The sequence below is a fragment of the Callorhinus ursinus genome, unplaced genomic scaffold (assembly GCF_003265705.2).
Source record: "Callorhinus ursinus isolate GAN/ISIS: 27379988/994484 unplaced genomic scaffold, GSC_fseal_2.0 scaffold6, whole genome shotgun sequence".
Lineage (NCBI taxonomy): Eukaryota > Metazoa > Chordata > Mammalia > Carnivora > Otariidae > Callorhinus > Callorhinus ursinus.
In genome coordinates, this window is record NW_027397068.1 from 24987865 (window position 1) to 25005573 (window position 17709).

The 17709-nt window shown below is 36.2% G+C and overlaps 1 protein-coding gene across 3 annotated transcripts in view; it reads right to left on the minus strand.

The window, feature by feature from the left end:
* HACE1 (HECT domain and ankyrin repeat containing E3 ubiquitin protein ligase 1) overlaps window positions 1–17709 on the minus strand; it is a 101121-nt gene that overhangs the window by 20637 nt on the left and 62775 nt on the right. For all 3 annotated transcript variants that reach the window (XM_025863167.2, XM_025863148.2, XM_025863158.2), the window contains 5 exons: window positions 8828–8939; window positions 8641–8738; window positions 8375–8462; window positions 4226–4375; window positions 3517–3713 (listed from right to left, as the gene is read on the minus strand). In XM_025863167.2, coding sequence (XP_025718952.1) covers window positions 3517–3713; window positions 4226–4375; window positions 8375–8462; window positions 8641–8738; window positions 8828–8939 — 645 coding nt within the window. The remainder of the gene's footprint in view (window positions 1–3516; window positions 3714–4225; window positions 4376–8374; window positions 8463–8640; window positions 8739–8827; window positions 8940–17709) is intronic.

Genomic DNA, 17709 nt, shown 5'->3' on the forward strand with positions numbered 1-17709 from the left:
AATTCTTAATTGTGGATACAGTCCTTCAGAATTTGGCCCCTGTCTACTCCCCTCATCTTTTACCACTCATTTCTTTGCAAGCTAAGATCTACAACTCTGATATACCTGTGGTTCCCTGAACACATCATGCTCTGTCATCCTTAACTTCCTCTAAGCCCAGAACATTTCCTTTTCCCCCTCCTTACTCCTATCTGACCACTTAATGCTTCTCCTCTATAATTCAGCTTCCATACCACCTCCTCCATTCCGTGATATCCTGTCTTACCCACTGCTCTTTCCCTCCCAGCCTGAATGAACTTCATGATTAGTACTGTAAAAGTGTTAGCATTTAAGGCTCATGTAGCTTACTCTTCAGTTCTAGGAGATAGAACTGAAGATATAAGAAAATCTGTCACTTCTAACTCAAATTTTATGGTCCATGATTCCAGCTTTCGGTCAAGAATAAAAAAAGAGGGGATGCCTGGGTGGCTCCGTTAAGCATCTGCCTTCAGCTCAGGTCATGATCCCAGGTACCTGGGATCGAGTCCCACATCAGGCTCCCTAACTCAGTGAGGAACCTGCTTCTCCCTCTGCCTGCCACTTTCCCTGCTTGTGTTCTCTCTCTCTCTCTCTCTCTCTCTCTCTCTGTCTGACAAATAAATATATAAAACCTTTAAAGAAAAAAAAAGTGAAAAGTAAAAGCAAAACTTTTAAAGGAAGATGAAAATACTATTTAAATGTAAATGCTCAGCTCCTGGCAATTCAGTCATTTTCAAAAGTGAAACCAGAGTTTAGTTTTATTATTTTTTAAGATTTTAAAACAAATTGATAATAATATTAAATTTAAAAGAGCATTATATTTCAAATGTGGAATGTACATATATTCTTCTGCCTACATCATTTGTGTTTATTTAATGTACTCCTTTTTAAACAAAGGTATTTTCATCTATTTGATTTCCCTCTATAATTACCAAAGCCTTGGATGGGAGACCAAAGCCTTTCCATAAAAATTCGGAATAAATGACTCCCCCATGTGGAGATCAGCTTACACAGATTTTCTCGTACTAACAAGCTTGGTAACTCATTTAAGCTTCAACATGCTTACAGATTTTGAAGTTGAACTCCAAATGTGACAATTATAACTTTATACCTATAGAGATAAGTAAGTAAATGGCTAACCTTAACGTAACAAAAAAGTTCATGAAAGAAATGTATGTTAAAATATAACAAAAATCTCTAAAAATTGAAAATTTTACTTGTAAATTGAATAACAATCTTAAAGCAAGTGATCAATTTAAGATGCAGGTATGTTTCTAAAGATTTTTAATTTTAAAAAATTAATCAGGTTGCTTACTGAGTGAGCATTAAATGTTTAAACATCAACAATTTGATATACAATTATACTTGACTCAAAAAAAAAAACAATTATACTCGACTCTTTCTGGTAATACTAGAAAATTATTCTGAAAAATGTTTACATCACAAAAATGAAAGCTGAGGAGAATTAACATATTAGTGATCGAGATCCTGCTTTTATTACCCAAAACTAATCATTAAAAAAAAAGGTTCAGCCTATAATCAACCAAACAATTAGTTACTATAGTTAAATAAAAATGTATTTAACTTAGAAGCAAAAGTTTCAGGCTCTTTAATATTACAACAGTAAGTATTCCAGTCTCAAACTGGACTCACAATGAAAGGTCCACCCTCAATGCGTGTATACTCTTGATATTATTTACTATCTTCCTTCTTTCTAGATTTCACTGAAAGACAAATGCCAAAGAACTAATAAAATATGTCTTTTTAAAAATCTACACAAAAACCACGTAATAATGGGAGGGAGAGCATTAGGAGATAGAAGTACAAACATAACCACACATCATGCAGTTGTTCATGGGTCTTTCCCCTTGTCATAGAAAACCTATCCGAGAGAGTGACAAGTCCACTCACCACAGCATTCACAGATAACAATCATGTTTGAGTTTCTCTGGTGAAAAACAATCACTTTCTTATAAAAAAAAAACTCTATAACTTCATTACCCTTAATTGAGAATAGGTCTCCAGTGTAAAATAATAAATGCACTATAGGATACACAATCTAATAATTAGAATATTTTAAAAAGTATTTTCATTCACTGGCAAGCTTAATACATATTTTAAAAATAAAGCATTTTACTTTTTTCATCTTCTAGAGCTTAACATGACTCTGTATTAAAAATCAAGTAAGATCTTCCTTAACATGATTAATTTTGTGAAGGAAGAACATGAGACCTGAAACTAGGAGACCTGGGTTTTGGCCCCAGATTTACCATCAATTCTTTAGGCTTCATTGTCCTCATGTGTAAAATGAGAGGGCAAACTAAAAAACATCTAAGTATATATGTGCAAAAACTTAGCTTCTGATCTTATTTTCAAAAATTAAACTTCATTTTTTTATATGTATAGTATCTAGAAGTTGCAAAAAGTAAAACTATATAGCATAATATAACTTTCCAATACCCTGTACATATCTCAAACTAAGAGCTTCTTTTTTTTAGAGCACTAGCCGATAAGAACTAACTTTCATGTTGTGGTTTTCAGTCTGCAAAATCCTAGTAATGATCCTGTATGGGAGCTATTATTATCCCAATTCTACAGAATAGAAAACTGAGGCTCAAAGAGGTTAAAATGCAGCCAAGTCTCCTGGTCTTAAAAAAAAAAACAAAAAAACTGTATTTTACTAAATCAACGGACATTATTCCTTAAAGTTAGTTGCTTCTGAAGCTGTCTTGGAATTATAATACAACTAATGGAAAGGAAAAAGAGGTTAGTCTTGTTTAACCAGAAGTTGCTACTGGTAAATGACAGAAGTGGAGTTCCCACACCAAATCCCACACCTGACTCCCAATTTCCTACATATCAAAATATGACATAAAACTGAATTATATATTAACCTATTTTTCAACAGAAAACATATGCCAAAATTTAAAACTAATATGTGCAGCTGTACGTCAATTATTTCTCAATAAAACTGGAAAAAAATTCACAAACAGAAGATAGAACAATAAATAAAAAGAACCAAGTTATAAAGCTTAAAAAAAAAAAAAATCAAGTTCAGAGATCTAACAGATTTACTGGATCCCAAAAGCATGTACAAAGTTTAACACAGGAAATTCTTCTTTTCTCTACTGGAACTCTTAACATCGTACTTCAAAAACATGAAACAGTGACTAACGCAAATATGATTTTGATGTAAACTTCTACATCTAATCTAATTTTTCAATAAAGAGATGCCCAATTTATACAATCGACTGAATTGTGCTCTAGGCTGCTTCAGGAACTGCCTCAGCTATCTACACAACAGTGAAATGATCCTTTCTAACTCAAAAGTTTGATATTTGATGTTTTAGTTAACTTAAGTATTTCATCTGTCACAAAATGTTACGAAACTCTGTAACAGCACAAGTTTTTCTAGCTAGTGTCAGGAGGCTACAGTAATCAGCAAACTATCAGGGCCAAGTTACAAACAATGGCTAAGATAAATATTCAAATACTCACTTTATTATTTTGTGTCACAAGAATACTTCCACCCCCAGGTTTCAAAGGCACCTCTTCCATTGCTCCAAACACATCAGTTTCAACAGAAAAGGTTAGCTCTAGACCCAGATCACTAATGTCATTATCTAAAATCCACTGCAAATTTTTGGCATATTCTGGATCAATGGATGCCACATCTTGGTAATTTACAGGAATACCTAAAAATGCAAACACATAGCAGTTATATTCTAAATGTCTCTGCCTTTCCTTGTTTGTTTAATGGTAAAATACTGCCCTCTACAGATATTCCATAAAACTGCAAAATATAATCCAATTCACAGCATGATTTAAGTGGAGGCCAATTCCTGGATTTGGAAGTTTGTTAATTTAAACTTGTGGGGTTTTTTCCACATTTTTATAATGTAATCTTTCTTTGAAATAGCTATACAGAAAAATTATTATATACTTCAAAAAGTGCCAATTAACTTAGGTATATTCATATTAAAATGCACTCTTAGCATAAACATTACACACTAAAATGTTAATTTTTTTAGCAAAAACATAATTTTTTTTTCTCTACCTCATAGGCTCCCAAATGCCTTACATAGTTTCCAACTGAAATAAAAATTACCTCAATCAAAATGCCTCCACTTATCTATTTAGTTTTTCCTAAAGATTCTAAGAAAAACACTTCAAATAAGTGCCTCTGGAAATAACAACAGAGCCATACCAAGAATGTGCTTATAGAATGATCTTGTGAAGTAAATGTTGACAAGCTGCCTGTGGTTCAAAGCTAATCCCAAGATCTGTCCAGCAAACCGGAAATAGTTCAAGTGATCGGGATTTACATAGGAGTTGCTATTAGGCTGAAAAGTTGTTCCTATTAAAATAAATACAAAATAATTTATTTCTAAGAATCTAGATGCAGAAGAAAGATCATTTCAATGAAGAAACTGAATTTGAAATTTTCACTCTTTTTGCTCCTTATGGAATAGAGCACTACAAGAGAATAACTAAAATTTTAAATGTACAACTGTTCATATACAACTTCAGCAAAACCAAGGTTACATTATGTATAAACTTTCACCAGAATGTTCTTTGTGAAATATATAAGACAATGGAATTGTCAAAATATAATCATTAATTCACACATACTTATGAGAGTAAGTCTTTGCGGAGAGAAAATTACTTTTAACTGAAAGTAGTTGGAAGATGTGTCAAAGAGATTCTGGAAATAATATATTAAAAGATAATATACATAACATGTTTTCCTCAGCAATGTAGAAATACTAGGCTGTGAATTAGGACAGGCATTGTTTCATTCATCTATACATGCCCAGTACAGATTTTCACTACTTTTTGCTCCTTATGGAATAGAGCACTACAAGAGAATAACCAAAATTTTAAATGTACAACTGTTAAGTGATGAACTTGATGCCTTTTAACAATTATCAGAAAATCACCTAAATCCACAAGTCAACCAATTATTCCTCACAACAAATAATCAACTTTATTTTTCTTAAGATTTTATCTGAGAGAGAGAGAAAGAGTGCGTGTGCAAGCAGGGGGAGGGGCAGAGGGAGAGAAAGAATCTCCAACAGACCCCCCCCCCTTGAGCCTAGTAGAGGCCAACTCAGGGCTCAATCTCACAACCTGAGATCATGACCTGAGCTAAAACCAAGAGTCTGGACACTTAACGAACTGGCCACCTAGGTGCCTCACAAATAATCAACTTTCATTAAGTACCACTGAGGTATAAAAGTAAAAATGGCAAAAGCAATAGTTACCAATTACTGTCAAAACCTAGTATGATTTCACTTATATGAAAAAAGGTCTGGAAATAGTGGTGATGGTTACACAACACTGTCAATGTATTTAATGCCAGTGAATTGTACACTTTAAAGTGGTTAAAAATAGTAAATATTATGTTATATATTTGATCACAATGAAAACAAAAGTCTAAAAAAAAATCTAGTGCAATGGAAAAACCTAATACCAAGACTTCAACTTTATAAAAGAACTCTTTTTGTACTGTTCTGTGATGATCACGAACTCCGAAGACAACTGTCATTCTTTCAACAAATATTTAATGAGCTCATGCTATTTACTACTCTTCTAGGCACTTACACTAAAAGAAAGAATAAACTGCTAAATCTAATGAAATAGGATCCAAAAATAAAATAAAGGAAAAGTAGAAAGTTTGGGAAAATGAGATGTTTGATCATTTCGTATACATATTTTGACAATGATTCATTTTGTTCATTGAGGGTCTTTGATTTCTCGCTCCTGGCACTAAACTACACTGCCATGACCAGTTTACTTAGATATAAGGTACAACAGTGGAAGCTTATGGTTGAACGACTTAAAAGGGCTACATGAAGCTAGTCATTCACTGTCAAGTACCTTTTGAGAATAATTCCCAGTCATGGGTAAGACTGGGTATTAAAAGTCAAAGAAAAGTTTTGTGAGATGAAGAAAAACTTCAAAGACTAACATTAACGATAATTCCAAAGATATAAATAATCTAAGAATAGTCACAAATATTTTTACCTATTAAAATAGTGAATGTTTAGGGCGCCTAGGTAGCTCAGTCGGTTAAGCGTCTGCCTTTGGCTCAGGTCATGACCTCAGGGTCCTGGGATCAAGCCCCGCATCAGGCTCCCTGCTCAGTGGGGAGTCTGCTTCTCCCTCTCTCTCTGCCCCTCTCCCCACGTGTGTGCACATGCTCGCTCTCTCTCAAATAAATAACATCTTTAAAAAATAATAATAAAATAAAATAGTGAATGCTTAGGGTTACTGATGAATCAATCAGCAAAGATTTTTGATGACTCAACTTTCCACCCCTAGGTCTGTAATTTATCATTCCTTTGCTAAGTACTTTCTGGGAAATCTAGGTTATTAAAAAGAACAAATAAGGAGAAATTAAAAACAAAAAATAAATAAGGAAACAAATAGGGAAAAAAATATTCAGGAGAAATAATAGTTTTTAATTTGAAAACTACTTAAAACAGAACACAAAGTTTAGGTTCTGTCAAAGTTCAAAATAAATGTAACTGTGACACAGCTATTTTCATCACCTCAGAAAAATCTTAGTGAACAAGAAAATATCATTTTCCACATAATAATAGCTTCTAATAATTATTTCTACTTTCTATATTTCTTAGGCACCAGGCAAAGCATTTTTTACATAACGGCTAACTGATTTCTCTCTCACCACATTACAAAACATACATTATCACCATTTTCAAATGGAGAAACTGAGGTCCAGAAAGGTTACACTTATTGGCCCAAGATGATGACAAGAGGAACAGAGCCAGGACTCACCTCCAGTGTAAGACCAAAGGCCAAACTCTACAGCAAGCATCTTAATTTAATTAGAAAGCAAGTTTTAAAGAAATCATTATAGACATGAGGACTACCCAGACATTTCCCACATTCAGGAATTTTTAATTCAAAATTTTAATGTAATTCCCTTCGTGTCAATTAAACATAAGAACAAGGAAATATTTCACCAAGATTTTAATTTATAAATACTGTAATCCCAAAGAGAAGGCTTACAAAAAGGACAAATCACAATCTTTATGAGCTCTATGCTTTAGCATATGCTCTACTAATATATTCATAGTGTGAGGAATTACCTTGACTCATAATTCCACATTACATCTGTTTTTCAGGGATGAAACTAAACAGACATAGAATAATGGACTATAAAGAAATGAAATAAATCTAACATATATGCTCTAATGCTAAATCTTGCTTCAAAGATTAGGCCTAACTAAACCCAGCACCTCATCAAACTTGTCATAAAAACAACAAAGACACCAAATTCACCTCAGAGCAAAAAAATCAGAAGTTATAAATTAAAGCAGAGAGTCACATATCCCTAAGTAACTTCAAAGACACCATGTGTGAATACAAAGGTGAATACCTACAGCTCCCTAGCATCCCTGCAGCCCACCACCCCCTTGACTCTCTCCTAAAGTCATCCTTCTTATTCAATGGAGATCTGTCTGCCGGTTTGGTTGGAGATAATCAGAAAGTACAATTAATGATGCACTCTCTCCTTGTTAAAAAAAAAAAAAAATTAAACACTGGGAAAGAAGAGATCTTCAGGAAATAAAAGCAACTGTGTAAAGCATTTAAAAACTGAAATCCCGCCTTCACTTGTATGTCTTTCTTAAGTTAGAGAACTGTCAAGTATTCTTCACACAGATGAGGCGGTAACCATTTCCATTCAGCCTACAATATCAAATCTGAATTGTGCAGGTCCAAAGGACCATTTCAACAAATAGTTTATTTGTATTAAAAGATAATAAGAGCTTTTTAGGTTTTAATCTTTTAAAAGGACTGAAAACTAAGTTACTATAAATAGATTATAACTTAAGATTTAACACCATGATTTCTAGACTGTTTTTTATATGACCAATAAATTTTAAGACTTGGAAACTCAGAAAGGGTTAGCAAATTTTAATTTTTCCAAATAAGTGTTTTTCTAAGTCCATCTACTAGCATTACTTCACAAAAGGAAATTTTACCTCAAAAAAGTAGTCTAAGGACAATGTTTAAGACTGTATAAATTTAGTTTTATTTTACAAAGGACTGATGAAAACTTCGTGGAGTCAGCACTGGCCCTTGAGACAAATATCTGAGAACCAACTATCTAGAGGAAAAAATGCTAGACTGAATCAGGTTCCACTCATGATCCTACCACTCATTAACTGTGTTAACAAACCTCTGAATTTCAACTTTCTTTTCTAGGAAATGGGACTATGCCACACCTAGCTCACACGATTACTGTGGGAATCAAAGGATAAAATGCACTGCTGTAGTTGGAAACTATGAGAGCCACAGAGAAAGTCCTGTAGACTGTACAACTTACCATCAGCTGACTGGGTGAACAATGCATAATCAGGATTGACGATCTCATTAGACAGAATATCGAACCACTCACGCACAACACCTTGACCCTGAGTTCAAGAAAATAAAATTAAGCATCAACAGAAATACATGGGAAAATTTTTTCTGAGTAATAACAAATTAAAATCATTTCAGATGTCTTCCATTATCGGTTATGCAGCACACTGCATCCCACTGCATCCCCATCTTTCACACCGGGTGGCGCCCAGCACTGATCTTTATGCCCACCATGCCTTCTTCTCCGTGGAACCGGACAGCAATTCCTTGCTTCAGCTTTGCACAATTTGCTCTTGACACAACTTCACAGCTACTCCTGAAAATAGAATCTAAATATACAGCATTGGTTAATTTCATGTATGAAAACTTACAGTAACTACTATTTGGGGCCTCACACACATCAGTTTCTTAGACATACCTCTGTGAACCAGCAGGATATCATTTTCATTCACTGGCCTGTGCACCATGTCGGAATCTGGCTGTCCTGAATGCAAATGTTCATAGAACCACTCACAGCGATCTTTAAACGGCTAACCCAACAAAAAACGGTAAAATATGTTGGCAGTTACCTATCAGATTACTTCATGAGCCTGCTAATGCCCTTTCTACAAATAATCATTCTTAAACCTTTATTTATAATAAACAGTTCTAGATAATGTTCTGACATTTCAAAAACTATTCACAAAAAGGTAGATCTTAGCTGAAATACTCTGATTACGAAGAGTATATTTTTTTAATTCCCATTTTAACAGAAAAGACTTGATAAATCAGGTTATATCTAAACTTAATTATCAGATATGAATTGACACAATTTACTCCTAATCTCTTTTAAGCCCAACAATGCTTGTAAGAATGAATTCCCAAATCCAGAAAAATTACATTGCATGTTATATTTAATTTTTCATGAAAATAGTCTTCTAGATCTAACTTTTTTTTTTTTGAGAGAGAGATAGAGAGAGAGAGAGAGAGAGAGAGAGAGAGAGAGAGAGAGAGAGGAAGAGCATGTACAAGAGCTCCGGGAGGGGCAGAGGGAGGAGAGGGAATCTCAAGCAGCCTCTGCACTGAGCCCAGACCCTGACACGGGGCTGAGATCATGACCTGAGCTGAAACCAAGAGTCAGACACTTAATTGACTGAGCCACCCAGGCACCCCTATCTAACTTTATTCTTACTTCTATCCTTTGAATATGTAGTATAAACCTTGACAATTGGGGTATTTTTTCTTATTTTAATATAAGTGCCTGACTGAAGCTTTCATTGCCAAGGCAACCACTTCAAAGAGGCATCTACTTCAAAGATGGCTATCTCAAATAAACGGAATGCCAGCCACATAACTTAATAAAGGGCCAGGCCACCTTCCCACAGGGAAGCTCCTCTGTTTTAGAAATCTTGGTTGATTTCTATAACTGACCATTTGGCCCACTTGTTATTCTTCCTCTTCCCATGCTTTAAATTCCCGCTCTTAATGTTTTAAATTCACCAACAGTGAGCTTGTGAAACCCTAGGCTCCCACCTCAACCCCAATAAAAGCAGAACCTCAGGCCCATGTGCGTTATCATGCTCGCACGCACACACACACTCTTCCCCACTCCCTCACCTCCACCATGTGTGCTGTGTAATACCCAGGTCCCATAAGTAATAAATCTTTATTTTTTTCAGTTTCCTGATGGTTATTGCTGAAGGGCATCTTGCAATCGTAATAAGAACCACAAGGGCTGGTCTAGGCACAAGACTGGTTATCGAAAGGCTGAGATCAACACACAACAATTGGCATAGTTGGCAGGACTGCATGATTGCCCTTGAATTAACCAAGGGGAATGTCTTCACCTGCAACCTCTCTACTAACTGCCAAACTCACCATCTGAGAAAGGAGCACCTTTAGCTGGGGGTCTGCCATGCTGCTATGTGCTTTCACACATTGCCTGTCATGTGTTGCCTGCAATATCCAACCTAAAAGGTCACAGCCGCCATAATAATTCAAGAATCTCCCCAGAGCAGCATGATCAAGGCCATATGATCTAATGAGATGATCAGACTACTAATTATAAAGGTCTTAATTGACTATCAATGTGTATAAGGGACCTCCAAAGCCAAGGAGAGCAAGGCAGGGTGGACTAGACTGCAAGGCTACTGCCACTGCCAAGGAGGGTTCTGGGCCAAAGGTAGATAGAAATGATTCCTTAGGTGAGGAGAATGGGAAATTTCCACTTGCAACCACTGAATCAAGTGGGTTGTGCCCAAATCACATGTCCTAACCCAGAAGTGAGAAATAGCCTTGCAAGTGGAAGCCAATGGCACCATGGAGGGAACGTACAGCAGAGGCCTACAGTCTGTATCACCACTTCACTCACTACCATTGCTACTTGTCCCCTGACCCAACAGGATACTATGGGTCCAATCCCTGGTGTGGTATAGCTAAAAAATTAATGGACAAATGTAAATGTCCTGAACAATCTTAAGAACCCTGAGAGGCACACCAGCTCCTTGATAAATGTAAAACCCCATGGGTGCTTCCTAGGTGTTACTCAATTATGCATACAAAAATGCCAAGGCTCTGGTTTATGCTCCAGAGGCCTAGGGACTTTTCCCAAGACCCCGTGTATATCATGCTACTGAAGGCAGACTCCAATCCAGGAGAGGTCTCCTGAGACATCCTGAAAAGGAAAGCAGCCACCTACGAAGAGGGCTGACAGTGATGTCTTCCAAAATTTTCTGGTAACAACAATTTTCAAGTAAGATTCAGGTAACAGGATAAAAACAAGAAGTAGAAATTGAGATCAAAATCTATACCTTAACTGAAATTCAAACCTTCCTTAAATATTTTATGCAGCAGGCAGGAGAGAAGGGAACTAATTTGTTATTGCAGGTTTTCTTGGTTGTCTGGATCAGGCTCTTAATTGTTACTCATGGCAGCTAAAACGCATCAACTGGCTGCTATCTCTAAAGACCCTAAAATCCATAACTTTCTTAAAGATCCATCTGGACTATAATGCTCATTCCTTCTGAGATAGCACATTTTCTAAGCCCCCTCAGCTTTCTACCGCACAGGGGCATAACTACAAGCACACCTCACAAGGTGTTCCTGCTGCCAAGGGAAGAGCAGACGGGGTTATCGAGGCCTCTCCTGAGGAGGAAGAGGGAATTGGGAAGACAACAGTTGCTAAAGCCACTGATACTCATACCAGAGCCCTCCCTCTCCTCACCTGGATATACACTACCTGGCACTGTACTCATCCTTCCATCGCAGTGATCACTGCTAAGGAAGAGGAAGAAGGAAGAAAGCCCATCTCCTGCTGCACAAAATTCCCACAGTACAATGGGTACATCATTTCCATGACCACAGTGATCCAAATAACCCCTTCCAACCTGAAGAGGACTCATTTGACCTTGAGTCCAGAGAATTACTTTTACAAGGCACTCCCCCAATTACAGAGTGGCACTACTACATTTTATTGTGACCTTGGAAACCATCGAAAAAGCCCTAGAACTCCTAGGAGAAAACTTACATCCTTTCTCTGTCCCTTGAAGATGTAAATCCTTCAATGTCTTTGAAAAGTAAACACCCCAGGAGGTAACTAAAACTCTGCCCATGATTGCCTGAGACTAAAGGAAAAAAAGAGGGGAAAGAGGCCTTTTAAAACACAAAATGCTATAAAAAGCTCTTTTGCCCAAATTCTAGTCCACAGCCTCCTTAAAGATTATTTGTTAAGGACAAATACAAATCTTCAAAGTCTTCTCCACAGGTATTAGTAAAAAGCTTTAGCCACTGGAGCAGGCAACCTTAACTTATTCTGTCTGCCAATCTGGATTCAGCTGTTATTTACACACTAGTGAGTTTTATATTGTACCTGATTCATGACGAGAATGCTGGAATTGAAGCTATAGGTCTCTGTGTCTGTCTGCATGTTTATGCATGTCTATGGATATGTTATATATGTGATTTTCTTCTCTCAATCTTCCAGATGGTACTGCCAAAATTAATTTGTAAAAGAACTCTATTTAACTGGCTTAAAAATAAGCACTTATGAATTAAATATTCTTAAAACTCAAAAATACTGAAACTAACCCAAATATTTTTTTTAAGATTTTATTTATTTGAGAGAGAGAGAGAGAGAGAGAGAGAGAGAGAACAAGCAGGGGGAGGGGCAAAGGGAGAGAGAGAAGCAGACTCCCTGCTGAGCCCAGAGCCCAATGCGGGGCTTGATCCCAGGACCCTGGGACCATGACCTGAGCCAAAGCAGATGCTTAACCAACTGAGCCACCCAGGTGCCCCCAAAACTAACCCTAATTTTTACAAGTTCATATGATCTGGGATAATCTTTGGGAAGTAAAAGCTAGTTTAAATTTGGTGTAATTAAAAAAAAGTAGGTCTTTGGATATATATATATTTTTTTAATATAATGCAGATTATATGTAATTAATTTATGTATAATAATCTATAACATAATTATATTATACACATATAATACATATTATATGTTAAATACAACAGAGATCATATTAATATAACTAATTATGCTAAATAAAATGCAGATAAAAAACATATTCTACCTGGGTTTACTAGTCAAATAAATTCATGTTATCTCTATTACAAAATCTGTCAGCAGGAAAAATAACTTGGGATGATGCTACCTAATGAAGTTTTTCATGGTCTAAACATAATTGCTGTGATCAAGAGATTTAAATAAATGTTTAATGGGATAAGAGTTTCTAGGTGAACTTTTCAGCAATAATTATGTGTTATGATATGTCTACTTAAAACCAGTTTCTAAAATTTTTGTTAACTTCCAGCCCTAGAATTTTGCTAAGTTAAATGAAGGCAATTCATTGAATGTCTAAATCATTCCAAATAAGATAAAATACTGAAACAGTAATTGCAAAACAAGTTGAAGTTTACCTACTTTTGATCACTTACCACAGAGGAACTAAAGATATTTGGGTCTGTTAGTACGCATGTCTTGTGACACACTGAAAAGCTGCACTATGAGGAAATGTATGTTGATAGAAATTATAAAATATACTCATAAATTTGCCAGTGTAAAGAATGCTGGTGTAACAATTCACAAATTTTACTTCTTGCTTTTCGTTAGAAATTAAGGCTTCTAAGGGCTAAGAATTCTAATTAACATATGTAATTACAACTACTAGAAATAATATGGGAAACATCTCTGCATGCAAGGAAAGTAGGATGTGTCTTTAGCTAAGAGAAAGTATGAGGTATGAGGATGTATTTTTGTTAAGGGAAAAGAAAGTAAATTTGTCCTAAAGTAAAACTGGTTATTCCAGAATGAGAAAGACAAAATAAAAGACAAAATGGTACAGAAAGTTGAGAAGAAACAGAATTTTACCTTGTGTGGTTGAGTTAGCTAAAACAGAATCGCTGTTATAAGGGTTTGTTGTTTTTTTATAAGCTTTAATACCAATGCTATGCTTACATAATTTTCTTTCCTCTGCTAAAAGGACAAAGTTTTCTTGGGAGTGCTGGTTGGCTCTTGAAAATAGATAATGAAAGGTTTTGCCTTGAGGCACCTGGGTGGCTCAGTCAGTTAAGTAGTTGCCTTCAGTTCAGGTCATGATCCCAGGATCCTCTGATCGAGCCCCGCATCAGGCTCCCTGCTCAGCGGGGAAGTCAGCTTCTTCCTCTCCATCTGCCTCTCTACCTGCTCATGCTCTCTCTCACTTAAATAAAAAAATAAAATCTTAAAAAAGAAAAAAAAAGGTTTTGCCTTACCTTTTAAGTAATCTAGCTAGAAAACAAAGATTCTGTGTTTTATCAAAATAATTAACCTGTGTTTCATGTTGTTTTAATCAGGTCTTTGATTACTTAAGCAAACTGAGTCTTCTCAGTATTAAAGGAGCTGAATTTTGCTCAGAACTATGTAATCTTCTGTATATGCCTTTAAAATCTTTTGTCACTTTAAGTAGATAATTAAGTATTGTTTCATAATTATCTGTGATCCTATTTACTCAAGTGTCCAAAACCCTTTGATGTTCTTGACTAAGTTCCCAAAATCAAATTCTAAATAAAATCTTTTTGACCTGGAAATAACTGTGGGAATTTCTAGAGAACCCTGGAACATCTCAAAAGATCTGTTCACTCTCTATAAAAAGAGAAACATTTAACTAATTAGGCTTATTTGATAGGCAAAATTATATGAGAAGCACTGTCAAATAAGACATAACGCTAAACCTTCCTCATGGATATCTTTTGATGGATATGTGCTATTAATGTAAGTGTTCCAGAAATTCTATCAAATTCCTAAAAATCTTTGGATTTTTGATGATACAAAATGTTATCAGTCATCACTCCAGTTATCATCTTAAAATGTGTGTCTAAGAAACAAATTTCCTTGTCAGCTGTGTTATAATTAACTCTCATCAGATCTTTAAACATGGGCATTTTTAAGTCTTTTATCATTTACAGACAGTTACTGTTTCACTCTGATGCTTCTGCACAAATGCTTCATCTTCAAGAAGATTCTTGGAAAGGACTCTGACAAGCCCAGGTTCCTGGTAATTTTCAGATCATATACTGAACTGGGTAAGAAATGACAGAACTCCAAGGAAAAACTAGATTCATAAGACTGATACCAGAAGATCAAGATCAAGAATCACTAGGACTGGGTGAACTGATGAGAATGATTATAATTTTTTACGAGTTTTGTTCGAAACATTGCTGGTTCTTCCAGATTTAAGGAAACTTTTTCTCTTAAGATAGCTATGACTTAACAGCAGTTTGGTAAAGTATACCTTTGTGAACCAAGATGAAACAACCACTTATTCCCCCCCCCATCTGATCCCTCCAGAATCTGGAAACTCTGTGAGTGTTCTTCTATTTTCACAGCAGTATAGTTATTTGCATCATTTCAGTGGAGAATCTGTACTCCTTGTACCAGGACACAACTGGAAACACTGGTCACATTACCAAGGCTTTGAATGGAATGTCGTATTTGAGAGATATGCCCAGATTCAGATATGACCAGACAGCTTTAAAAAAATAAGGCTGACTTTATGGAACCAATTAAGCCCCTTAGGAAAAATCAGTCTAGGACCTTATTTATAGGGTTCCCAGCAGCCTTACCATGTGAGTGAGGAAGGTCACTTCCTGGCAGGCCCAGGATATCAGAATATTTTAAGAACCTCAAAAAATGAGGAATTCACCCAAATCTATAGGTATTATAGATAAAGTCTGACATCAAGTCTTTGGTTTGGCTTCCTAGCCTTGAGCAGCTTTTAAAAGTTCAATCTGAGACTCCTTATGAAAAATTCCAGCAAAGCTGACTTAAGAGAGTCTACAGGATCAATCGCGATTCATGCTGCACCTATATAAATAAGCAGGCCAAGTTTAAAGAGACTGGACTTATTTTACAAACACTTTAGCCTTATTTATAGCCTTATTATATCTTATCTCTGATAGAAATGAGGATGACTATATACAGAACAAATTATGTTTTGGTAATACACCTTTGTGGATATCAGATTTTAGTGCTTTTAATTGTGCTTGGGGTTTTGTTTTTCACCTGTAAACTAAACCAGATCATGAATTCTAGTTGCTTCCAGTATTTGGCTACAACTCTCCAAACTAACACTTCCAATTTTTCTCTCACCCTTCTGACTTGGAATCACTGAGAACTTAAAAGTGCCTTTTTCCTAAAGCCATGAGAGGCAGAATGAAACAACTTGATATAAACTTCAGAGAAATCATCACAACACCTCAAAGACAGACAGTCTTTGTGCCTGTTGCTGAGTGGGCAATAGAGAGTTTACCTGAACACCTGAGGGCATCAAGAGAAAAATTCAAACTGCAAAGCTGCTTTGAGCCTAACATCTTGAAATCCTGCCCTCAGGATTCAGATTTGGTTTATAATTTACTCCGACCATTAGCCTTTATTTTTCCTTTGTTTCCACAGAAATGCCTCTTATTAAATACCTGATTTCTTGCAAATACAGGCCTAACTTTGGGAATCCACTTGCAAGACCGCCTCCTGAAATGAGATACAACTGTTTAATTAACTGACCTATTTTCATGGCTGGACCTTTCAAGTTTGGGACAATAGCTACAGACTGGATTTCAGACTACTACCTGTATAATTATTAAGTTTTGCTATTATAATTCTATTTAGGTGTGCACATTCTGGGTTACAACATGCCCTGCAATGGACTTTTAGCATTATTATCAGCTACCCAGACAGTTAAGGTCCTCACCATTGACTCTGATGCCTCAGAATGAGCTGTAAACACTGACAGTTGTTTGGGTTTTTTTCCTTTTCAGAATGCAGGTGCCTGACTTAAAGTCTGATTGCTGTGCCAGCCACTTCAAAGATGGGCTATCTGGAGGAGGGAGATTGGGGCAGGGGTAGGGGGCAGGACACACCGCCAGCCACAAAACTAGATAAAAAGCCAGACCACCTCCCCACACTGAGGTTCCTTTGTCGTAGAGATGTTGGTTAATTTTAGTAACTAACCATTTGGGCCATGTTTTTTCTTTCTCTTCCCGTGCTTTAAATTCCTGCTCTTATGTTTTAAATTCACCAATAAAGAGCGAGCCCTCAAAACCCTAGGCCCCCACCTCAACCCCAATAAAAGCAGAAACCCCGGCTCAGGAATGCTCAGGAGTGCTCTTTCTCTCTACCCATGATATCAGTGTGGCCCCAGGTATGGTGAGTAATTTCCAGGTCCTGTAAGTAATAAACCTTTATATTTTCAAAGTCTCCTGATGGTTATTGTTGAAGCATATCACTCAGAACCACAAGAGCTGGTCCAGCCACAACACTGGTTTTTGATAAGCTGAGAATGACACACAACAGAATACATACGGCAACTAGAAAGGAACAATTACCCTGTTTTCTTCCTTTCCTCCACCCTAAAAACTGAAAAATAAGATCTCCTGAACAGCAAAGAAGTCTCTATCTTTTGGTTATTTGCCAGGCAAGCAAACTGCAAGTGACTTGTAATTTTTATGATTAATCACTAAGTACTACATGCCTAGTAAGTGCCAACACTGTTACTGCAGGTAACATAAGAGCTTTAAAATCTCAATTTCATTGTTAAAAACTATTTAATACAGCTAAAGAGGTAAGACTAACATAGAACAAACAATATGTATATAATATCAAGTTCTAAATGGTGAAGTACAGAGTCCCACTATCGTGGTACAGTGCACTAAGAATTTAGAGACTGTGGAGATGAGGAGAGTACAAAGCTTTCAGGAGGTCACAGTTTGAACCAGGACATTAAGCTGGGTAAGACTTGCTCAAGCAGGGAGAGAAGAGAGCACACCAGGCTAAGGGAGTCAAGGAAA